The sequence below is a fragment of the Lethenteron reissneri genome, chromosome 43 (assembly GCF_015708825.2).
Source record: "Lethenteron reissneri isolate LAM-NWPU_2019-01 chromosome 43, ASM1570882v1, whole genome shotgun sequence".
NCBI classification, from domain to species: Eukaryota; Metazoa; Chordata; class Hyperoartia; order Petromyzontiformes; family Petromyzontidae; genus Lethenteron; species Lethenteron reissneri.
This window is the reverse complement of record NC_083821.1, coordinates 7,860,472-7,885,253: the sequence shown is the minus strand read 5'-3', so window position 1 is coordinate 7,885,253 and position 24,782 is coordinate 7,860,472. Positions and strand designations below refer to the sequence as shown.

The following is a 24,782-nucleotide window of genomic DNA, read 5'->3' as shown; positions in this document are numbered from 1 at the left end:
GCAGAGTTTTAACGTGTGGGCGAAGCAGTGAATGGTGCCGGCTTTATTGCCATGTGTTCCAGAAACTTGTAATGCATGCAGAGTATTTCTAAAATAAAAAAAATAAAAATCGCCTTTTATATTTCCCATACACTTTCACGAGATAAGTGACTGTGAACAGATTTTACAAGTTACACCTTTTGGGGTGATGAGCAATGCAATTTTTGCACCAAATTTACATTGAGTAGTGCCCTGACCTTTGAACCACCCAGCCATCTCTTGTGTAATCGTCAGCCAAATATCTATGTACTGCTGGATGAATGCCTCCCTCATCACAATCCACTGCTGCTCCTCTTAATCTCACTTGTGCACATGAACCAATATATATTATATATATTCTCCAACTCCGTGGTGGTTGTGATCTTACACATATTTCTTCCTTTGGCTGATATTCGATCATTCAGTCTGGTTCATTGGCCAACAGCTTGCTTTGTGGTGTCCTGCACGAGCTCATTTACTTTTCTTCACCGTCAATATTTTGTCTCTGATTTGCGTTCCTTTCCTGATCCTTGTGCTGAAATCGAACGAGCGTCTCACTCGCCTGTAACGGAGACATCCCTGCCACGCGGGGGTTTATCCATGAGAATAAATTATTTTTATTTTTCCACCTGTCGTCCGTCCTCCCCGTCCACTTTCTAAATGAATTTTTTGAAAAAGGTGTGAATTTGTCTTCTCGTGTGTCTGCTGGCCACACACTCTGGGTGGCATTCTCTCATTCCTCTTTTGGATTTAAAATTTAGAATCGTTCTGTCACCTCTGTTCCTCTTGCTATACCCTTACGGTGAAGTCTCTCACAATTGCTATGCTGTAGCATGACCTCGTTTTTGCCTGTTTATAGCGTGCAGAACACGCCTTGTTGATTCGTAAACTTCCAGAGCATTTAAACTTATTGACCCAATTTGACGAGACTGCAAATTAGAATGAAGGGATTAGCTATTTATGATGCTATTTTCTTTTGTATTTTCAGCACAATTTACGGTAATCGGTAGCTTGCCGATAACGACACGTAGTTGCATGTGACTCAAACATACCCACCCATAACTAATTGGACTTAATGTAGCTTGAAGTGAAGGGACCTCTTTAAACGGTCCAACCGTGGCATGCTGTGTATCCTCTGGAGAGTCTTAATAGCAGTTTTGTTATTCTTTCTAGAAATTCCAACTAGGTGTAACAAACACATGTTAAACCTGAGCACAAATACGTACGTGTTAAGAATAAAACGGGAAACGGGCTACACTACAGTGATTCATTGGGGCAAGGGTTCGTAAACTCTATCAACGAATGTTTCATACTCGTGTTTCTGTACATGAGCACTTTGTTTTATGCATGCACAAAACTACTACTAACTACAGTTAAATGTGTTGCATTGTTCACTGAAATTGGTGTGAACATTCTCCGATTGCATGGTGGGAAATCCTGCACTGCTTTGATTCGGCAGTGTTTACAGCAATTCTGCTCACGGAAGCCGACCGCATCACACAATGTGCAACACAACTTCCCGCGTTTGAGATTTCCTGGCTTTGCTTGTTCTGCTGTTCATTCAAACAATGCTTATTGTCATTAATATTTTTGTAATATAAAAAACAAGAAACATACAATTTCGATTTAAAGCTTTTGTGACTGCAGGGATTCATCTTCTTGGTTCTTTCGGTAAAGTCACGTAGAAGGGAAGTGATAAAATAAAAATAAAACATAATTAAATAATTCTCACGACGTTTCGGCCACAACGCAAGCAGCCGTCCTCAGGTGAAGACCAGGTCTGTTGGGGAGACAGCGTCTGAATGTCGTGAGAATTATTTTATTATGTTTTATTTTTATTTTATTACTTCCCTTCTATGTGACTTTACAACCCTATTTTACTATTACATTACTTTAGAATGTTGCGTTTCTACTGGTATTTTGTTGTGGAAGCCAAGTGCATAATTGTTTAGATAGTGAAATAGATGATATAACAATGTAGGGGAAGTAAAATTTGGAGACGTTTCACTGAGTTTTCAAACATTGTTTGGTGTCATGTCGACCTGAGTAGTATTGTTTATGCAGTTGTGTACAGAAAGTCGAATTGTCACTGCACCGTACACATGTTGAATGAATGAAATACATTTTTTCCCATAAAAAATGGTCCAAACTTGATACAGTTTGTTATCAAATTATGTCAAAAATGTAATTGACGGACAAGATGAGAAACATAAATGTATTATGGATTCTTCTTTTGTATGGCTTATGTAGATGCAGATCAACAGCTACAATTTCACATTCAGGCGCTCAAGCTAGATAACCGGATAGTCGCCACAAAGAGATAATAAGAATAATGACATAAATGCAAGATAAGTTTATTGCATATGTAATGAGAAAACAAGAGTGACTGTACATTTTTTGATGGGGAAAATTGTAGATATTAGAAGCCTTCGAGAATGGCTTGATGACATTAATATATTTGTGCCAAAAAGATGAAATTGGAAACAAATGACAAAATGTGCAGTGGACACCTACAGACTAGCTGTGCATGGATCGTGATGATGATGACAAGCAGCTGGAGAAGACGGAAAATTACGTACCAAAGCAATTTGAACAATTAGATGCAACCGTTTGGGATTCATATCATGGACAGAGCTAAATAGAAGGCCACAATTGCCGAGGTCTTTGAGAAATGACCCAGCACAGCAAATAGATACATTGTGTACGCAAATCCTGATTATTTTACTTTCTGAATCTGTATGTACATTATATGAAGGATGGTAATGCATTTACTTTGTGTACATGAGTATTTTGGTGTCAAATATTGCTCGTGACTAAATGCACTTTTGCGTATAAACTGTACGCGCATCAGCAATCGCACTTGCTCACACACCTTGTAACTTCTATTGAATTTGCATACAAGTGCATATTTCAAGTCATTTTACAAGATGGGCACAATGAGCTGCAAGCTGGTTTACACTACAGCGGTGGTGGCCAATACACCAAGCACTGGTGGATCTCAATGGGCTCTGCGATCCACCATAATTCTGAACCAACAATTACCCTGATGGATGTAACCCTCTAATAAACTTCTCTAGAGACACACAAGCTACTAGTGCTGTCGATTGGTAAAAGTTATTTGTTTAACGTATGCATTCTTAACGCAAAATTGTTGTCTGCTTGTGCTCATGTTCGGTTCTGATTCGTCCTGAGATTTACAATTCATCTTTCGCGATCTATCCTGGATTGCGAGCCACACATTGGCGCTCTATACCTAACGTGTTGATTTTCGCTGCGTGTACGCGGTGGTTAAAATGGCTGTTCCCCTGTTCGGCTCCTGTCACTTCAGATGGGAGTGAGTGTCGTTGACTCGTCGGTGGCTGGGCTGGGAGGGTGTCCGTACGCGCGCGGGGCGTCTGGAAACGTGGCAACAGAGGACGTGGTCTACATGCTCAACGGCCTGGGCATCCAAACGGTGCGTTCACCTTCCCACGCTCGACGTGTTCACCTCACCATTACCTGCTTGGGCAGAACACAGTCTTCTTTGTATGGCTGGTGTTGTTACAGAGCAGTGTTCTTCACTAATTTTCAGAGCGGGGGGCTACTTTCGCCAATAAGACTTCAGTGTGAGGGCTGCCACACTGCCTGCAAGAGGATTTTCACATTTGTGTATTGTCAAGGTTGCACGTCAGGAGACGCACTAAAGGCCACCAGGGGTTGCCAGTGGCCTGCGGGCCTTGCAATGAAGAACACTGTTATAGAGCGACAATAAAAAATGTACATTAACATGTAAAGGTGTAGGCTTTCCCCTTTTTATGGCAACAAAACTTAAACCTTTTTACAAGGAATCATGTCTGCATTAACCACAATACTTGTTGTCAGAATACAAACAAAAAAACACACTCTGATCATATATGCATTGTCCTTGAAACTTATTGGTCCACACCAAGGATAATGCATATATGATCAGAGTGTGTTTTGTTGTTTGCATTCTGACCACAAGTATTGTGGTTAATTCAGACATGATTCCTTGTAAAAAGGTTTAAGTTTTGTTGCCAGAAAAAGGAGAAAACCTACTCATATTTTGGTACTGGCAAAGGAGGTCCCATAATGTGCAGGTGTGTAAAATGTAAAATGTTATCTCTTTGTGTATTTGCTTACTAGGGTGTGGACCTTCAGAAACTGATTGAAGCAGGGGATTTCATCTGCAAGGCTCTGAACAGACGAAGTGGCTCAAAAGTGTCCCAGGCTACCTCTAAGCTGTGAAGCTGACATCTGCCCCCGTTATACAAATGCCGTCACTTGTGGGTGTGTTGATGTTGGGTCAAGAGAGCCAGTGGTGCTTTGCGTCTGTTTAACGGATCGCGGATCATCATCTGAGGTGGCTGGCTTCATTACCAGGCGAAGAAACCAACTTTGCTTTGAGCTCCCATTCTTTGGTCAATATTCAATCTGTGCAATTTTCTTGTATGTGTGTTTTATGTAATTAACATTTTTGTGGGTCATCTACGTTAATTAATCTGAGGTAACGCTTTTGCCTTGTGCGTCTACAATGTTAAATTGCTGTACGCCTACCTTGTGCTGATGTATTGAAATTGGTGACAACGGTGCATATTAAGCCTAATAGTCATGTTTTCAGTCTCCATTTACAAAATGACACAAACGTGTTGTTGTGCAGTGGGAATAGGGTGTGTGATAAATTACCGGTAACCACTGTAACCATGATTGGTGAGCTTTAATCAATCCTGACATTACCTGCACTGTGCTTGTACGATGCCACTTGTTTAGACCGATGCACAGTTTACTAAACACTTACGGACTAACTTGACAGGATTGAGCACCTTTGGAGGGCATGATGCATGCGTGTGTCTGCTCATGCTGGTGCAAATGGGCCTTGACGCACACGGCTAAAGAATTGTCCCCACATTTCACTGGCAGTCGAGACATGGGGGAAAACAAGATCAATGTATGAGGTGGGCACCTGCGTTTTGCCAAGATAAATTTAAAACCTCATCTAAAATTATTCTTAAAATAAGAGCAGTGTTTTTTGGGTCGTCTTCTTTTAAAAGGAGTAACATTCAGTACTTGTATAGTAATTAGTTGACCGTGCTCTTGGCTGACGGGTTTTACACGTGGTTGGATTGATGCTTTGTTGAAGTGTAAGTTCTCAGGAGGCAACAGTTTGCATAGAAATGCATATTTTGGGCGCATCTGCTGATGTGATTTTCATTAACCTCCAAGTGCTCTCAATTGCAGGGCCTGTTATTTCAGGCAAGTATAACAGTCCAACATTGGGGATTCAGTTTTGCTTGTTAAGTTGTGGAGCCATATTTAAAGAATATCCATTCTCATTTTATGCTGCAGGGATATTAGACTTGGATTGTGTTCTGTCAGCATGGCCGAATTGATGGTTGGTATTTGTAATAATTTTCCGCCCACATTAGTTTATTGCAATCCGTGCATTTATGATGTAGCCAACCCAAAAGCTGATTTAGCTGATCAAACAATGCTACCACGCGCTGGCTTGCATTCATTAAAACCCTTTGTCGCCAGCATGCATTCTTGATCAAGAGCATTGCAATCAGGGGAATTCATTTTAACATTGAATCAGGTAAAGGTGTCAATTCTGTCAGTCTTCTACTGTGTATGTATGCATTAAATGAAGTTCACTTGCACTAACTAAAATAAATCCATTTACAGAGTCCTTCCTAAGGCGATGAATGATCTTGTTTCTGAATTTGGTTATCAGCTTGCGATTATTTTATTTCAGATAACACAAACTGGAGTATACTGGCGTAGCTTACCCACTTCAATACTGGACCAGCATTTATTTGTATGCAAGCTAGCTCTCTCCTTGTGTGGTAAGCAGTATTTGAAACTGTGCTTAGGTAAATATGTATATCTGAACATGGTACACATTACTTGCTTCTTCCTTGTGGGAAGGAATATTGCATCTTATTCATGGCTTGAGACATTGATAAGCTCGTTTGTATTATTGGCTCAATGAAACTTACATCACTATGAATGTGATGTCTGAATTTCAGAGGACTTTACTGATCAACAACAATTGTTATCATTGCTCAGTGTGGATTTGGCATAATTCTGAATAAAATCCTGAACGATAATTTCCCAGTGATAATTGTGTTGCAGTGTACACTGTGCAAGATGCTATAAAATAATGACTGGACAGGTATGCAATGTACACGTGTGTGAGAATGCCATTGAGTTTTTGTGTCTTCTAATTTGTGTTTTAAATTGCCAGTGGTCTAATGAACATTTATACAAAATACCCCAACATTGCATTATTATTTTGTCAAAAGTATATTTTAAAAGTGAAAGTATTTTATCTCCGTAAAAAGTGATAAAATTCCTTTGGTGTTTGTGCAAAATAACTTTTTAAAGTTTGGTTTAATTGCCTTACAATTATATAACACTGGACAGCAGAAAGAATGTTTTCTTTAATTTGTCATATAACATGATTAAACAATTACAGCAAGTGGTGCATTAATTAATAGATTATTAGTTTGCTAATATCCTGTCAGCTGTATGGAATGCTGGTCATGTCTTTGAAGCGATGTTCAGTGTTGTGACTTTGTGGTTTGACCTTGTTTATCTGAGTAGATGCCAATTATTTAAGATAACAGTATTACAAAGTCTGCTGTTTAATTGTGCCACGTGTACATTTTCTGTGTAAATTATACCAAAGTATCAAAATCAATGTAATGCATTCATATGTGTTGCTGTGATTCTTTGTGGATGTGAGCATGTTGAGTGACTGGAATATTGGTATTATTTTGTAATATTTGAGCAACATTTATATACTTCTTAAACAGAGGGACCCCAGTAAAATATATTTATGTTCTAAAATCTGTAAAAAAAATGTAATGTTTATTGGTACAATGTTTACCCTATTTTATCTTGCATATCATTTTTTTATGGATTTAAAATGTTCACATGTACAGTTAGATGATACCTTAAATGTTCGAAATAACAATTCAATCAAGCATTAATTATTAATTTTTCATACACAACCATCGAATGCGAAAGCACTCGTGTATTTTCTTGCCAAAAAAAATCACGACGTTTAGATCGCAACACAAGCGGTCGTCCTCAGGCGGAAAATAATAATCCAGCAATGGAACTGCTGAACCAGGAAGAACACTGGTTCAGCAGTTACACTAAAATATTAAAAGTATATTCTGCTTTTGGGAAATGTGACCAGGAAGAACACTGGTTCAGCAGTTCCACTGCTGGATTATTTTTTCCTGCCTGCGGACGACCGCTTGTGTTGCGGTCGAAACGTGATATATTATTTTTCATTTTATTTTTCTACCTACATGACTTCACCGAAAGAACCGAAGAGTATGGATTGCTGCAGTCACGAAAGCTTCAAATCAAGATTAAAATATAAAAGTATATTCTGCTTCTGGGAAATGTGGCCTTAGTGACATTAAAAGAAGACACCATCTCTACCCGCCAGAGAAACACGTGTCGCGCCGATGTTGACTTGTGAGCAAACTCGCGTCCGACTTGCTTCAATAAGTTACCGCTATGGTGGCACGTGTGCATTGCTGTGAAGGTTCCGTGCAATTTTTGCGACCTCGAAAACGACTCCCAAGTGCAACCAATTAGCTTTCGTGTGAGAGCACTCGGTGCAACACGGGGGGGGGGGGGGGGAGCGACTGCTGGCCGGAGTGATGCACGACAGTCACAGCGCCAAGCGGGAGACGATACGTGGCCGTGGCTCCTCCGCCAGCACAGCTGTGTCCCGCACCATTCCTCGTGCCGAAATGGTGACGAGCAAGCGCTCCAGAGAGAGATCACCGTCTCTTCAATCTCGGGTGGCCGCGGTCTGTTTCATGGGTGTGAGAGAGTTGTGCACAGGTCCTGTTTCTACATTGGCAGCTTTGAAGCGTATCTTTTTAACAAGCAACAACTAATTCTGAAAGATGGTCTTCAGCTACACTGGATCACTTATAAGTGAACACTACTTTGAGCCTCGCTTATGTATGCGTTGCTTGGCCGGGCGGGCTTTGATACTTGTTACTATTTTGTCATTAGCAAGGCGGTGGTGGTGCACGTGGCCTGTGATCCAGCACTGGAAGGGTGGATTTTATAAAATGTTAAACTCCCCGTGGCTCGCCTGGAGAATGCAGTACGTCTGTATGTTGAAATTCTCTTGCACTGGACGTAGCCAACCACGAGTGCAGGTACAGAAAAAAATTGTGGACTCCACCTTTTCCGTCTGTATGGGATTGAGCGTTTCCCCCTTTGCACACGTGATTCCTCCCACGCGTATAAACTCGTCAATTGGCCGATAACACCTTCATATATAGAGGACAGCAAAGCTTGGGCAATTCACCCATTTGACTTCCCGCTTGCCTGGTTTCCCCCCCGCGCCTCGGTCATTCTCTCTGCGGTGCATTACAAGTTGAGATTATCATTGTAACGAGTGTGATGCAGAATTCTGGTTAATCTGGCGTTATGATAGGTCCAATTGTTATGCAACTCGATTCGGAGTCAATCATTCTTTTCGTCTCTCATAAATACACGATAAACATGTTTACAACCCTTTCCATTTTATTAACACTACATAGCATGAGCATTTTCAGGTTAAAATCGCTATAAACTTATAACAGCACTTTTGCAATGTACCGATGCTCACAAATCTAAACACTCTCTTCTTTGGTTTAGTCCACTAATCTCTCAACTGTTTTAAACCGTTTTTGTTACATCTAATACATTTCAGCAGCTATTTGTTTTAAACAATTCAGTGTCAGATCTTCAAGGCTAATTTGTTTAAATACAGCAACAACACAACTGCCCAAGCCTTCGTAATGCATGCAGCAACAAGCCTTGGTAACTGTTGAAGTGTATATATAGTTTGTTAAAAATACATTCTAATGGCGAATGACTACTAAGTTAGCCAAGGAGCCAAAATTAAACGTGTTAAGGAGATGCAGGCACGGAAGTTTACAAAAGCAATTTTGTGTGCAATGCTGTAATACTATAACTATTCCACTGTGCAGAAATACTCAAAAGACTGCCATCGTTTAATCTAACATGCATAAGAAAACTTACAAAACAAAACCCCCAACTTTGTGAAAGAAAACATAATCCAGGATACATGCATATGGCCCACAGGTGATGTTATTTAAATCGCGCAAGGTTTCCGTATTTCGCGTTTAAATTGAAAGTGACCATTTATTCGTGGTTCTGAAAAGCATGCAACTCCTAAAGCAACAACACATTTCTGTAAATATAGAGTCATAAAAATGATAACCTACAATCTCATTTCGCCTAAGCAGCTGTTTGTAGTGGTGATATTTGCTTACGTAACAAACCAAAAAAAGTGTGAGCACTTATAAATTTGTAGTCTGGCCTGGATAACAACAAAGTTGGAACAGAGAAAATAGTTAACAGGGTAATCCAAAAAATAACTGGAAGCAACATGCTCAAAAAATTGCCCACAACATTGATATTTGGATTACTCTATGGAGTAAAATTTCAACCTTGTTAAAAATGAAATTTAAATTTAAAAAAATTAAAAGGCCAACCGTACTCGAAAGTACACGATTTGGTGTGCAAGCTAACAAAGCAGAGTTTCAAACCCGTGGACATTCAGTGCTAATGTAAGCGTAAAACAACAAGCCACATTAGTTATATCGCATCTCCCATGACCACTTTAACCACATTTTCTCGAATAAACTCCCCATCTTGGACCTTTAAAAAAAGAAAAAACTAATCGAAAACGGGACGACGTCAGGCCTTAGCGGCGGCTAAAGCTCGTGGAGGTGTACGAAGACGGCGAGAGGAAGGTGGACGACGTCCCGGTCCCCGTGGCGTCAAAGCTTCCCCGGCGCGACCCCGGACGCGACCCCGAGCGCGACCCGAAGCCGGAGCTCGGCGTGCTGGCGCTGTAACGGCTCGTCAGCCCCGACGCCTCCAGCAATCGTACGCCCGTCTCCTCGTCTGTCATGGAGCGGTCCAGGGCATCTTTGAACGTGATCCGCGCCTTGGTCTTGGGGCACACCAGGTATTTGAGGTGTGAATTGACGTCGCGGATCTTCTTGGCGGTGTAGTTGTCCACGATGCCCTTCTCGACCGCTTCGTCGAGCTGAATCCGCTCGGGTTTCCCCGAATCGATGATGCCGCCGGTGAGGTATTGCACTTCAAAGATGCGCGTTCCTGCTTCCTGGAACAGGAGGCCTTTCTTCATGGCTTGGCCGGTGTGGAATATAGTCTTGGTCCTCAGGTCTTCAAATCCATTATAGGCTTTGTTGGCTTGATTCAGCTTATCAGCCATGTACTTATCTAAGAGTCCCTGGGTTACAGCTTCCGGGATGCTGCACCGTCCTCCTGTGGCTGGGTTGATGATCCCACCCGTACAAGCCTGGGCTTCTAACAGCCTCTGTCCCGTGATGGTGTCTACAAGGTTGCGGCGAATGGCTTCAGTGATGGAGATTTTCTCGAACTTCTGAAGATCCAAAATGCCTCCAATTGGCACCGTCTCCTCTGTGGGGTCACTCCAGGGAACCGATGGTGCTTTTGAGCCTGCCTGAGGGCTTGCAGGAACCGAGGATGCTCCAAAGGAGGAGGAGCGTGAACGGGAGCCACTTGACGTGCCGGACAACTGGTCCCCGAGCTCAAATATTGTCATTTTTCCTGATCTGTAGAGCTGAACAGTCTGTTCGTTAATGACACCTTCAGCCAGTGACTCGTCGATACTGAACTGTCTTCCCGACTTTCTGTCCACCAGAAGCGATGTAGTGACGCCATCTGAAGATGTGATGGTGATCTCTTCCCACTCGCTTTCTTGAGCCGATAGCTGTAGGTATGTAGGCTGGTCTATGAGACCCTTCATGTAGGCTTCGTACACTGTCATTTCCTTGCCGGTGTCTGGGTCGACAACTATGATTTTCCGTTTGCGTACGGACGACTTGGACGACATCTTGCGTTCAGGCTTTTTGTCTTTCAGCATCAGGAGATAGAGGCCAGAAGAATCTTTAGAGCAGCGTTGTAGAAGTTCCATGTACGTCAGATTCTCCTCAGTGTTGGGGTCAAAGAAGCCCTTGGTGTCATCACTTGGATCGAGCAAGATTTGATTCATTTCTTCATCGAACAGGCCTCGTTTGTACGCTAGCTCCACAGGGATTCTGTGACTCGCATGCGGATCAATGATTCCTCCCGTGGCAATCTGCGCTTCCAGTAGGCGGATTCCATGATTTTTCACAATCATCTGCTTTTTAATGGCTTGGAATATTGATATTTTCTGATCTGTGTATGGATCCTTGTATCCCGTGACTGCACGCTCGGCAGAGAGAAGTTTGTCCTTGAATTCTTCTCCAACAACTCCCAATTTGATAGCTTCCTCAACCAGTAGTTTTTGTTTTTTGACTGGATCAATGATGTATCCCGTGGCTGCCTGTGCCTCAAGCAGCTCAAAAGCAGTGCCAGGTCTGATAAGCCCTCGTTTCATGGCCGCATATATGGAAAGTATCTCCTTGGTACGGTCCACAAATACGCCGGCGATGCTGCTTGTGCCCTCCAGGAACACTTTAAGCGATTCACTTACTTCATTCACGCTCACAGAGCCATCGTTGAGTTTGCTCGCGGTCGTCTCGTTTATTAGTCCGGAGTCCATCAACTCGCTTATGGTCACTTGCCGCCTGAATCCTTTAAACGTGATTGGTGACTTTTTGATTTCCTTCTCTCTTCTCTCAATTATCTCAATAATTATGATTATGAGAACTTGCAGTGTTATTTTGCCCGATCGGTAATCTTGGATTAGTTGCTTCTTCTTTTCGCTGTCAATGAGATCGGTCTGGAAGAGTTCTTGAATTGTAACCTTTTTACCAGAAAACTTCCCCACTGGTACGTCCACTGTAGTGTTACTGAAGTTTTGTGTTGCCTGCTCCTCTGAAAAAACGTACTTCTCCTTCGATGAAATTCCCTTTCCTGTGCTTGTAATGATTTCAATGATCAAAATAATGAGCTGCTGCTGCGTGATTTTGCCTGATCTGTAATCTTCCATGAGCTGTTTTTTCTTGCTTTCTTCAATGGCATCACTGGCAAACAATTCCTGCACAGTTACCTTTTTGTTAGAAAACGTCTTTGAAGGTAGCTCAATTGAAATTGACTTTAAGTCTGCTTCTACTTGTGCCACTGTTAAAACTTTTCTGGCAGACTTGGAATCACTGGGCTCCTCCTTAGCTTCTTGGACCACAACTGCTGGCACTTTCGTCACCGCCACCTCTTCACGAGATACCTGCTGTCCTTCCTTCTTATGAATAATTTCAATGATTATTATCAGGAGTTGCTCAATTGTTATCTTTCCGGACCTCAACTCGTTCATCAGCTGCTGCTTCTTGCCAGGATCTATCAACCCACTGTCCAAAACGTCCTGAACTGATGGCTTCTTGCCAGCAAACCTTCCAAAAGAGACATCGATTGAGGTTTTCTTGAGATGTTCAAAAATCTCCTGTGGAGACGCACCCTGCACACTCGATGTTTGCACAACTGTTGACGTGACAACAGTTTGTTTTGACACAGCTAATGAACTTTCTGTCTCTCCCATTGCAAGTGATTCTGGGGTCATTTGCTTGATCATAACCTTATGTTTGGAACCTTCACTTTCTTTTGTCTGAATAATTTCAATGATGATTAGCAACAGCTGCTCAAGATTTATTTTTCCAGATTTGTAATCGTTAATCAGCTGGTTTTTCTTCTCTTCGTCAATTTCCCCACTGTCTAGAACTTCAAGAAGGGAAATCTTTTGGCCAGAAAACTTCCCAATGGGTAAAGTTACTGTTGTCCTTTGAAGACTCTGCACAATATTTTCTTCTGCACTGGCAGAATGTGGATATTGTGCTGTTTCTGAAACATGTTTTTCAGCGGTTACTGTTTTAAATGATATTTTTTGGCCGGTTTGCCCCAGTTCTTTCTTCTGCACAATGTCAAAGATGGCCATGAGTAGGTTTTGAATGTCAATTTTTCCAGATTTATAGTCATCCAAGAGTTTCTGCTTTTCATCTGTTTCCAATAAACCACTTTCCAAAATATCCATGATCGTCATCTTTTTCCCAGCAAATCTTCCGACAGGTAAATCAACTGTAGTTCTCTTCAGCATCTCCATAACATCTTCCCCTGTGGATGAATCATCTTTTCTGGTTGTTGTCACCACTGTCTTCCTAACAACAGTTTGTGTTGACCTTTGGTCGGAAGTCTCTTCGGGAGTATACTTTTCAGCAGTTACCTTCTTAAGCACAACTTTATGCCCAGTCTCCCCCAGTTCCTTAGCCTGAATTATCTCAATGATGTAAACCAGAAGTTCCTGAAGAGTAATTTTTCCAGTTTTGTAATTATCTATAAGTTCTTGCCTTTTAACATCATCGATCTCTCCACTGTCTAAAATATCCTGGAGTGACATACTTTTATTGGAAAACCGTCCAACTGGTAACTTAACGGTAGTCCTGGAAAGACTTTCCAAAACGTCTTGTTCTGGAGAGAGACCCTCTTTTCTTGTTGTTGTTGTCACCCGAGATGGAGAGGTAGGGTCCACTATTTCTGATGAACTGGATTTTTCAGCTGTGACTTTTTTCACTGTTACTTTAGGCCCAGACACGCCGCTTTCTTTAGCTTGAATAAACTCAATCATCAAAACAAGCAGCTGTTCTAAGGTAATTTTGCCAGATTTGTAGTTGTCAATGAGTTCCTTCCTTTTCATATCGTCAATTTCTCCACCATCTAATATCTCTTGAAGTGACATCTTTTTTCCAGCAAACTTTCCAATTGGCAAATCAATGGTTGTTCTCTTCAGTGTCTCTAATGCATCTTCTGGGGATGAACTATCTGCTCTGGTTGTCGTCACCACCGTCTTCTTGATGACAGTTTGTGACTCACTTGAACTGGATTCACCATTATCTTCTGGAGAATGCTTTTCCGCAGTGACTTTCTTCACAACCACTTTGTGCCCAGTCCCTCCAAGTTCTTTTGCCTGGATAATTTCAATGATTAAGACCAACAGCTGCTCCAGTGTGATCTTCCCAATCTTGTAATCGTCTATGAGTTCCTTCTTTTTTGCATCCTCAATTTCACCACCATCCAAAATCTCCTGGAGTGACATACTTTTATCAGAATACTTCCCAATTGGCAATTTCACTGTTGTTCTAGACAGGCTCTCCAAAGCTTCTTGTTCTGGAGATAGTCCTTCCTGTCTTCTAGTTGTCACAACTGTTTTGGTGACCACCGATGTCCTGGATGCAGTGGTAGGCTCATCCACATCTGCTGAACCTGTTGACCCCATAGTTACTTTCTTCACTGTCACTTTAGGCCCAGCCGCACCACTTTCTTTGGCCTGAATAATCTCAATGATGAAAACAAGCAGCTGTTCAAGATTTATCTTCCCTTTTTTGTAATCTTCCATGAGCTCCTTCCTCTTGTCCTCATCAATCTCTCCACCATCTAAGATCTCCTGAAGTGACATCTTTTTCCCAGCAAACTTTCCGATTGGCAAATCAATGGTTGTTCTCTTCAAAGTGTCTAATGCATCTTCCTCAGGAGATGAACCAGCCTTACTGGTCGTCGTCACCACCGTCTTCTTGATGACAGTTTGAGTGGCACTCGAACTGGATTCACCATTATCTTCTGGAGTTTGCTTTTCCGCAGTGACTTTCTTCACAACCACTTTGTGCCCAGTCCCTCCAAGTTCTTTCTCCTGGATAATTTCAATGATTAAGACCAACAGCTGCTCCAGTGTGATCTTCCCAATCTTGTAATCGTCTATGAGTTCCTTCTTCTTTGCATCCTCAATTTCACCACCATCCAAAATCTCCTGGAGTGACATACTTTTATCAGAATACTTCCCAATTGGCAATTTCACCGTTGTTCTAGCCAGGCTCTCCAAAGCTTCTTGTTCTGGAGATAATCCTTCATGTCTTCTAGTTGTCACAACTGTTTTGGTGACCACTGATCTTGATGTAGAGGTAGGCTCATCCACATCTGCTGAATCAGACAGTTCTGATGTCACCTTTTTTACCACAATTTTAGGCTGTGCTGTGCCGCTCTCTTTGGCCTGAATAATCTCAATGATAAAAACAAGCAGCTGTTCCAGATTTATCTTCCCTTTTTTGTAATCTTCCATGAGCTCCTTCCTCTTGTCCTCATCAATCTCTCCACCATCTAAGATCTCCTGAAGTGACATCTTTTTCCCAGCAAACTTTCCGATTGGCAAATCTATGGTTGTTCTCTTAAGGGTCTCCAGTGCTTCTTCCGGAGATGAACCAGCCTTACTGGTCGTCGTCACCACCATCTTCTTCATGACAGTTTGAGTTGCACTTGAACTGGATTCACCATTATCTTCTGGAGAATGCTTTTCCGCAGTGACTTTCTTCACAACCACTTTGTGCCCAGTCCCTCCAAGTTCTTTTGCCTGGATAATTTCAATAATTAAGACCAACAGCTGCTCCAGTGTGATCTTCCCAATCTTGTAATCGTCTATGAGTTCCTTCTTCTTTGCATCCTCAATTTCACCACCATCCAAAATCTCCTGGAGTGACATACTTTTATCAGAATACTTCCCAATTGGCAATTTCACCGTTGTTCTAGATAGGCTCTCCAATGCTTCTTGTTCTGGAGATAGTCCTTCCTGTCTTCTAGTTGTCACAACTGTTTTGGTGACCACTGATCTTGATGTAGAGGTAGGCTCATCCACATCTGCTGAATCAGACAGTTCTGATGTCACCTTTTTTACCACGATTTTAGGCTGTGCTGTGCCACTTTCTTTGGCCTGAATAATCTCAATGATGAAAACAAGCAGCTGTTCCAGATTTATCTTCCCTTTTTTGTAATCTTCCATGAGCTCCTTCCTCTTGTCCTCATCAATCTCTCCACCATCTAAGATCTCCTGAAGTGACATCTTTTTCCCAGCAAACTTTCCGATTGGCAAATCTATGGTTGTTCTCTTAAGGGTCTCCAGTGCTTCTTCCGGAGATGAACCAGCCTTACTGGTTGTCGTCACCACCATCTTCTTCATGACAGTTTGAGTTGCACTTGAACTGGATTCACCATTATCTTCTGGAGTTTGCTTTTCCGCAGTGACTTTCTTCACAACCACTTTGTGCCCAGTCCCTCCAAGTTCTTTTTCCTGGATAATTTCAATGATTAAGACCAACAGCTGCTCCAGTGTGATCTTCCCAATCTTGTAATCGTCTATGAGTTCCTTCTTCTTTGCATCCTCAATTTCACCACCATCCAAAATCTCCTGGAGTGACATACTTTTATCAGAATACTTCCCAATTGGCAATTTCACTGTTGTTCTCGCCAGGCTCTCCAAAGCTTCTTGTTCTGGAGATAGTCCTTCCTGTCTTCTAGTTGTTGTCACAACTGTTTTGGTAACTAATGATGTCACGGATGAAGATGCTGGTTTGCCCGCTTCCTCAGGCAAACGTTTTAGTAAAACTTTTTCTCCTGCTTTACCACCTTCCTTGGCTTGGATGATCTCAATGATAAAAAAGAGAAGCTGTTCAAGGGTTATTTTTCCAGATGTGTAGTCATTCATGAGTTGTTTCTTCTTGTCATCTTCAATTACGTCACTCTCCAAAATCTCCTGGAGTGAGGGATTTTTCCCAGCAAATTTTCCAAAAGGCAAATCGATTGTTGTCTGCCTCAAGGGTTCCGTTGTTTCTGCTGATGCACCCTCCTTTCTTGTGGATGTTACAACTGTCTTAGTGACAAGTGGAGTGTGTTTTTGCACAGGTGTATCAATTTCGGTTACATCAAGGCCTTTTTTCTTCATCTCCTGTGTGCCTACCTCTTTAGCTTGCACATACTCAATCACAAAGAACAGCAACTGTTCTAGGGTTATTTTCCCAGAGCTATAATCTTCAGTCAATGCATTTTTCTTGTCGGCATCAATCAAGTCACTTTCAAAAATGTCTTTGAGTGATGCTTTTTTTCCAGCGAACATTCCAAATGGTAGTTCAACTGTTGTCTTCTCAAAGCTCATTGATAGATCTTGCTTTGGGGATTTCAGTCGAGAGGCAGGCTCAGTGGTCTTGGCCTTAATCTTTCCTGGCGTTGACTTCCTCTGCACAATTTCTATGATTAAAATATAAAGCTCTTGCAGGGTAATTTTGCCCAATTTGTAATCCTCTATCAATTGCTGCTTTTTGTCACTCTCTACCAAATCACTATCTAGCACGTCCAACAGGGAGGCATTCTTACCAGCAAATTGTTCAAACGGAAGTTCAACAGCCATGCTTTTTAAGTCTTCTAATACCCTTTGATCTGCAATTATAGTTACAGGTTTTTCATGCTCCACTTTTTGTGGAGTCGTTTTTTGCTGTAGAACTGGCTGCTGGGAAGCCTTCAGTGCTTTGTCTTGTACATCTTCAGCATTCTGAATTATTTCAATGATATACAGTATCAGTTGTTCCTTACTTATTTTACCCAATTTGTAGTCCTCCAAAAGTTTATGTTTCTTTTCATCTGCAATCAAGCCACTTAGGAAAATATCATCAAGTGAAGGATTTTTGCCAGCAAACCTTCCAAAATTAATATTAACTGTTGTCTTTACAAGTTTCGCTGGATTTTCGACATTTGGCAACAGGGATTCTGTGGGATGTTTTTCTTGAGCCGCGACGGTAACAGCTTCATTCCGAGCAGGACGTTTGTGTTTTGGCTTCTGCTGTTCACTTTCAGCTGTTGTAATGAATTCAATTATGTACAAAATTAGTTGATCTTTGCTAATCTTTCCCGACTTGTAATCTTCCAGCAACTTGTTTTTCTTTTCTTCTGCAATCAAGCCACTTTGGAAGAGCTCATCGAGGGATGGGTTTTTACCAGCAAATCTCCCGAGCTGGATGCTAACTGTCGTCTTTTTAAGGGCCTCCACGTCTTCATGCTTTTCAGCTTTGGGGACTGGTGCAGTCGCAAGTTTTTGAGCTTCATCTGTGGCCTTGGCAACTTCTTTCTGGGTGGGAACCTTCTTCTCTGCTTTCTTTCCTTTTTTCTCTTTTATTGGAAGAAGAGTGAGACCGGTGTCTGGGTCGATGATGCAACGCTGCATTTGTTCCATGTACGTCAGATTTTCTTCTGTGTTGGGATCAAAAAAGCCTTTGGTGTCATCGCTGGGGTCAGATAATATCTGGTTCATTTCCTCATCAAAGAGTCCTCTCTTGTACGCCGCTTCCACGGGAAGTCTATGGCTGGCCTGGGGGTCGATGATGCCTCCTGTGGCAATCTGGGCTTCAAGGAGTCGAATTCCGTGGGCTTTTAATATTAATTCTTTTTTCATCGCCTGAAACAAGGACAATGTCTCTTTGGAAAAGGGATCCTTGTATCCTGTCACTGCGCGCTCTGCAGATAGAAGTTTATCTTGGTACTCTTTACCCACGACTGCTTTCTGAACAGCTTCTTCAACGGACAATTTCTGATCTTTCACCGGATCTATGATGAAGCCACTGGCTGCTTGTGCTTCTAACAATACAAGCCCCGTTCCAAGTTTGATTAACTTTTTCTTCATGCCATCGTACAGAGACATCTTTTCTTTAGTTTTCTCAATGTATAAACCCGCAATGGCATTACTGCCACCAAGATACTTTCTGACTTGCTTTTGAACGTCGTCCTTTGTAATGAGACCATCTGCAAGCTGATTGGCAACATCTTCCTTGAGCACTCCTGATTTGACCAGATTATCGACTGTCACATCAGTGCGAATACCATGGAATGTGATGGCCTTCTTTGTCTTTTCTCTTTCGTTTAGACGAATTATTTCGATGATCAATAACATCAGCTGTTCAAGGGTAATTTTTCCAGTTTTATAGTCTATCATTAACTGTTTTTTCTTGTCTTCATCTACAAGGTCACTGTCAAAAATGTCCTGTAATGTGTATTTTTTTCCAGCAAACTTTCCAAATGGCAAATCAACAGTTGTTTTCTTCAACCGTTCAATGGCCTGCAGTTCTTCTGCCGGAACTTTTGTTGGCTTTAGAGGCACACCATCAGGTAGAACGCTCTGTACCGTTTCAGCTGCTTTTAGGACTGGCTCCTCACTTGCCTCTTCCGTTTTGTGCTGTTCACTCTCAGCGGTTGTAATGAATTCAATTATGTACAAAATGAGTTGGTCTTTGCTTATCCTGCCTGACTTGTAGTCCTCCAACAATTTGTTTCGCTTTTCTTCTGCAATCAAGCCGCTTTGGAAGAGCTCATTTAGTGATGGATTTTTTCCAGCAAATTTCCCGAGCTGGATGTTAACTGTCGTCTTCTTGAGGGCCTCCACATCTTCTTGTTTTTCAGCTTTGGGGACTGGTGCAGCCGCAAGTTTTTGAGCTTCATCTGTGGCCTTGGCAACTTCTTTCTGGGTGGGAACCTTCTTCTCTGCTTTCTTTCCTTTTTTCTCTTTTATTGGAAGAAGAGTGAGACCGGTGTCTGGGTCGATGATGCAACGCTGCATTTGTTCCATGTACGTCAGATTTTCTTCTGTGTTGGGATCAAAAAAGCCTTTGGTGTCATCGCTGGGGTCAGATAATATCTGGTTCATTTCCTCATCAAAGAGTCCTCTCTTGTACGCCGCTTCCACGGGAAGTCTATGGCTGGCCTGGGGGTCAATGATGCCTCCTGTGGCAATCTGGGCTTCAAGGAGTCGAATTCCGTGGGCTTTTAATATTAATTCTTTTTTCATTGCCTGAAACAAGGACAATGTCTCTTTGGAAAAGGGATCCTTGTATCCTGTCACTGCGCGCTCTGCAGATAGAAGTTTATCTTGGTACTCTTTACCCACAACTCCTTTCTGAACAGCTTCTTCAACGGACAATTTCTGATCTTTCACCGGATCTATGATGAAGCCACTAGCTGCTTGTGCTTCTAACAATACAAGCCCCGTTCCAAGTTTGATCAACTTTTTCTTTAAGCCATCGTACAGAGACATCTTTTCTTTAGTTTTCTCAATGTATAAACCCGCAATGGCATTACTGCCACCAAGATACTTTCTGACTTGCTTTTGAACGTCGTCCTTTGTAATGAGACCATCTGCAAGCTGATTGGCAACATCTTCCTTGAGCACTCCTGATTTGACCAGATTATCGACTGTCACATCAGTGCGAATACCATGGAATGTGATGGCCTTCTTTGTCTTTTCTCTTTCGTTTAGACGAATTATTTCGATGATCAATAACATCAGCTGTTCAAGGGTAATTTTTCCAGTTTTATAGTCTATCATCAACTGTTTTTTCTTGTCTTCATCTACAAGGTCACTGTCAAAAATGTCCTGTAATGTGTATTTTTTTCCAGCAAACTTTCCAAATGGCAAATCAACAGTTGTTTTATTCAACCGTTCAATGGCCTGCAGTTCTTCTGCCGGAACTTTTGTTGGCTTTAGAGGCACACCATCAGGTAGAACGCTCTGTACCGTTTCAGCTGCTTTTAGGACTGGCTCCTCACTTGCCTCTTCCGTTTTGTGCTGTTCACTCTCAGCTGTTGTAATGAATTCAATTATGTACAAAATGAGTTGGTCTTTGCTTATCCTGCCCGATTTGTAATCATCCAGCAACTTGTTTTTCTTTTCTTCTGCAATCAAGCCACTTTGGAAGAGCTCATCGAGGGATGGGTTTTTACCAGCAAATCTCCCGAGCTGGATGCTAACTGTCGTCTTTTTAAGGGCCTCCACGTTTTCTTGCTTTTCAGCTTTGGGGACTGGTGCAGCTGCAAGTTTTTGGGCTTCATCTGTGGCCTTGGCAACATCCTTCTTCTTTTCTTTCTGTTGAATTATATCAATAATCAAGACAATCAGTTGTTCTTTGGGTATTTTGCCGGCTTTGAAGTCCATCAATAACCATTCTTTGTTCTTTTTGTCTATGAGGTCGCTGTCAAAAATGTCTTGCAATGTATATTTTTTACCAGCAAATTTCCCAAATGGCAAGTCAACGTTTGTTTTCCTCAAGGTTTCAACTGCTTGCTGATCTGATAACAAAGCTCCTTCAGGGACCTGTGTTGGCTTTAGTGGTTCGCTATCAGGTAGATCACTCTCCACCTTTTCTGCTGCTTTTAGAACTGGCTCATCAATTGATTTCTGCTGTTCACTTTCAGTAATGAATTCAATTAGGTACAGAATGAGTTGGTCTTTGCTTATCCTGCCTGACTTGTAGTCCTCCAACAATTTGTTTCGCTTTTCTTCTGCAATCAAGCCACTTTGGAAGAGCTCATTTAGTGATGGATTTTTTCCAGCAAATCTCCCGAGCTGGATGTTAACTGTCGTCTTCTTGAGGGCCTCCACATCTTCTTGTTTTTCAGCTTTGGGGACTGGTGCAGCCGCAAGTTTTTTAGCTTCATCTGTGGCCTTGGCAACTTCTTTCTGGGTGGGAACCTTCTTCTCTGCTTTCTTTCCTTTTTTCTCTTTTATTGGAAGAAGAGTGAGACCGGTGACTGGGTCGATGATGCAACGCTGCATTTGTTCCATGTACGTCAGATTTTCTTCTGTGTTGGGATCAAAAAAGCCTTTGGTGTCATCGCTGGGGTCAGATAATATCTGGTTCATTTCCTCATCAAAGAGTCCTCTCTTGTACGCCGCTTCCACGGGAAGTCTATGGCTGGCCTGGGGGTCGATGATGCCTCCTGTAGCAATCTGAGCTTCAAGGAGTCGAATTCCATGTTGTTTTAAAATCTGTTTATTTTGCATGGCCTGAAACACAGAAAATGTTGCACCAGAGAATTTATCCTTGTATCCTGTCACTGCACGCTCTGCAGAAAGAAGCTTGTCTTTGTATTCTGGACCCACGACTCCTTTCTGAACAGCTTCTTCAACAGACAATTTCTCATTCTTCACTGGATCTATGATAAATCCACTAGCTGCTTGTGCTTCTAACAATACAAGCCCCGTTCCAGTTTTTATCAAATTTCTCTTGAAGCCATCATACAAAGAAATGGTTTCCTTTGTTCCCTCAATATACAGACCTGCAATTGCACTACTACCCCCGAGATAACCTCCAACTTGCTTTTGAACTTCATCCTGTGTAATAAGACCATCTGCAAGCTGATTGGCAACGTCTTCTTTCAGCAAACCAGATCTGACCAGCTCATCGACTGTCACATCAGTGCGAATACCATGGAATGTGATGGACTTCTTTGTCTTTTCCCTTTCTTTCAGACGAATTATTTCAATGATAAATATCATTAGCTCCTCCAGTGAAATTTTTCCAGACTTGTAGTCTCTCATCAGCTGGTCCTTCTTGTGCTTATCAATGAGGTCCCCGTCAAATATCTCTTGCAATGTGTACTTTTTGCCAGCTAAACTTCCAAATGGTAAGTCCAAAGTTGTCTTTTTTAGATTTTCCACGGCCAGTTCTTCAGAGGAAATGTGCGGACCCTCCTTTTGCGGAACCCCAACCGCTGGTGTAGGTACATCTGGCCTCAGCTCAGTTTGTGGGATGGTTTTGTCCGTTTCTTTTTCTGGCTTTCGTTGACTCGCCTCAGCTTGCTGAATTATTTGCACAATGTACATTATTAATTGCTCCATGGTGATATTGCCAAGCTTGTAGTCCTCTAACAGTTGCTTTTTCTGTCCTTCATTGACCAATCCACTTTTGAATATGTCTTCAATGGATGGCTTCTTCCCAGCAAATCTTCCGAAGTGAATGTCAATTGTGGTTTTAAGACTCTCAGCTATCTGTTGCTCTGCAGGCTCTGGAATTGGAGCCGATTCATATTTTTGTGGTTTTCTCTTGAATTGTATTATCTCAATGATGTAAATAATTAGTTGTTCGAATGTAATCTTTCCTAACTTATAGTCCTCGACCAATTTCTTCTTGTTGTCTTCATCAATCATACCACTTTGGAAGATTTCTGCAACTGATAACTTTTTGTCACCGTGTCCTCCGAAAGGAAGTTCAACTGTTGCTTTCTGGAAGTTTTCTGAAAGCTGCTTTTCCGATATAACTGCATGTTCTAATTTCTTAGCAGGAACAGGTGCAACGGCATCTTCAACTTTCTCCTTGACTGCCTCTTCTCTAGCCTTCTGGTCTTCTCGTCTTTTAATGAACATTATAATGAGCTGAATCCACTCTTGAATCGTGATCTTACCCGATGTGAAATCTTTCATTAATCTGTCTTTGTCTTCATCTGAGATCAGGTCACTTGCAAATATCTCTTCCAAAGTCATTTTCTTTACAGGTGAGCCTTTTATTGTTATATCCACATTGGTTGTCTTTAGTGTTTCTTTAATGTTTTCATGTGTGGCTGTCTGGAGCTGCTGGGTCCCCTGTACAACTGCTTCGAGGGTGGCCTTGTCTCCAACATCTTTGACTTTATGGACTTTGAGTGGAAGCAGACATAGGCCTGTGTCTGGATCTGTTATGCAAGTTTTCATGAGCTGCAAGTACGTAAGATTTTTGCTCGTGTTTGGATCAAAGAATCCCTTCGTGTCATCACTCGGATCCAATAAAGTGGCGTGCAATTTTTTATCAAAGAGGCCCCTTTTGTAGGCGACCTCAATAGGAAGTCTGTGGCTGTTCTGGGGATCAATTATTCCTCCCGTGGCAATTTGAGCTTCAAGAATACGGATTCCATGTTGCTTCAAGATAATTTCCTTCTCCATCGCTTCAAATAACGAGATGGTTTTTTTCGTGATCGGGTCCGTGTAACCTGTGACTGCGCGCTCTGCCAACTTTAGTTTCTCTTGATATTCTGGACTCACAAGACCCTTCTGGACAGCTTCATCTACAGACAGCTTCGTATTGTTGAGTGGATCAATCATAGAACCCGTCGCTGCTTGAGCCTCCAGCAATACCATTCCTGTCCCCAAAGTGAGCAGGTTCTTCTTTATTGCCGCATCTATTGGCATTTTTTCTTTTGTGGCTTCGACATAGAGTCCTGCGATGCTTCTTCCACCCCCTAGATATCTTTCAATGGACGGTGAAACATCAGTCACTGACTTTGTCCCTTCTATGAGCTGCCCGGCTGTGTTTTCGTCGATGATTTCAGATTCTACGAGCTCTTCAAGTGTAACTTCCTGGCGAAGGCCACTGAATGTAATCTCTTTTTTCTTACGCTGCTTCTCCTTTTGTTGCAGGAACTGAAGGATGTAGATGTAATACTCATCCATTGTTCTTTTCCCAGACTGGAAGTCAACCAGGAACATTTTCTTCTCTTCATCGGTGAAGTAATTTGAGTGTAGGAGTTCCCATATGGTCCAGTGGCGGCCTTTGAAAGTCTGTGGAACTTTTGCATTTTTCAATGTCTCTTCAAGTTTCTCCTCTTGACTCTGACTGTTCAGCTGTGCTGTAGCCTGAAAAGCAAAACCAAATTTTTTTTTTTGTTTATTTGTATCACACTGGCATCTGATATGGACTTTATTGTAAAAATAAATATCTGGCGCAATGATGCATCGAATCATCCTAAGCTGATGATAAACACATCAAATGGTGCTGTGCAAGAATCCACGCTTTTTCAATGTGCATGTCGTACATAGTGGTTCATGTGATCCCTGCAGCCCACCATAAAGGCTGCTTGCATTCACCACAATGTTAAAAAATAACCAATTGTTTAATCGAAAAGCAACAGTTCATCGCATAGCCATGGCAGGAGGGTGGTGAAGAGTTATGCCTGCATAATTAGTTTTATTTGGCAAGTAATTTTTTACATCTGTCCTGACTTGCTAAACAAAGGCATGAATTTTATATAGTTATGACACTTCAATGACAAGTAATTTGGAATGTCGCATGACATTTATTTTTCACACTTGCATGATGTCGGTGTCGGGTGTAAAAAATATCAGACTTGACCAGTGGCGCTAA

At 41.9% G+C, this 24,782-nt stretch overlaps 2 protein-coding genes across 10 annotated transcripts in view; one reads left to right on the top strand and one right to left on the bottom strand.

Annotated features, from left to right (window-relative positions):
* LOC133353208 (hydroxymethylglutaryl-CoA lyase, mitochondrial-like) overlaps positions 1 to 6,724 on the top strand; it is a 29,083-nt gene extending 22,359 nt beyond the window's left edge. For all 5 annotated transcript variants that reach the window (XM_061569272.1, XM_061569274.1, XM_061569276.1 and 2 more), the window contains 2 exons: positions 3,347 to 3,472; positions 4,162 to 6,724. In XM_061569272.1, coding sequence (XP_061425256.1) covers positions 3,347 to 3,472; positions 4,162 to 4,263 — 228 coding nt within the window. In that variant the 3' untranslated portion in view covers positions 4,264 to 6,724. The remainder of the gene's footprint in view (positions 1 to 3,346; positions 3,473 to 4,161) is intronic.
* Positions 6,725 to 8,559: 1,835 nt separating this feature from the next.
* The window catches only part of LOC133353248 (plectin-like), a 229,135-nt gene continuing 212,912 nt past the window's right edge, over positions 8,560 to 24,782 (bottom strand). For all 5 annotated transcript variants that reach the window (XM_061569339.1, XM_061569337.1, XM_061569338.1 and 2 more), the window contains one exon: positions 8,560 to 24,274. In XM_061569339.1, the coding sequence (XP_061425323.1) occupies positions 9,767 to 24,274 (14,508 nt within the window). In that variant the 3' untranslated portion in view covers positions 8,560 to 9,766. The remainder of the gene's footprint in view (positions 24,275 to 24,782) is intronic.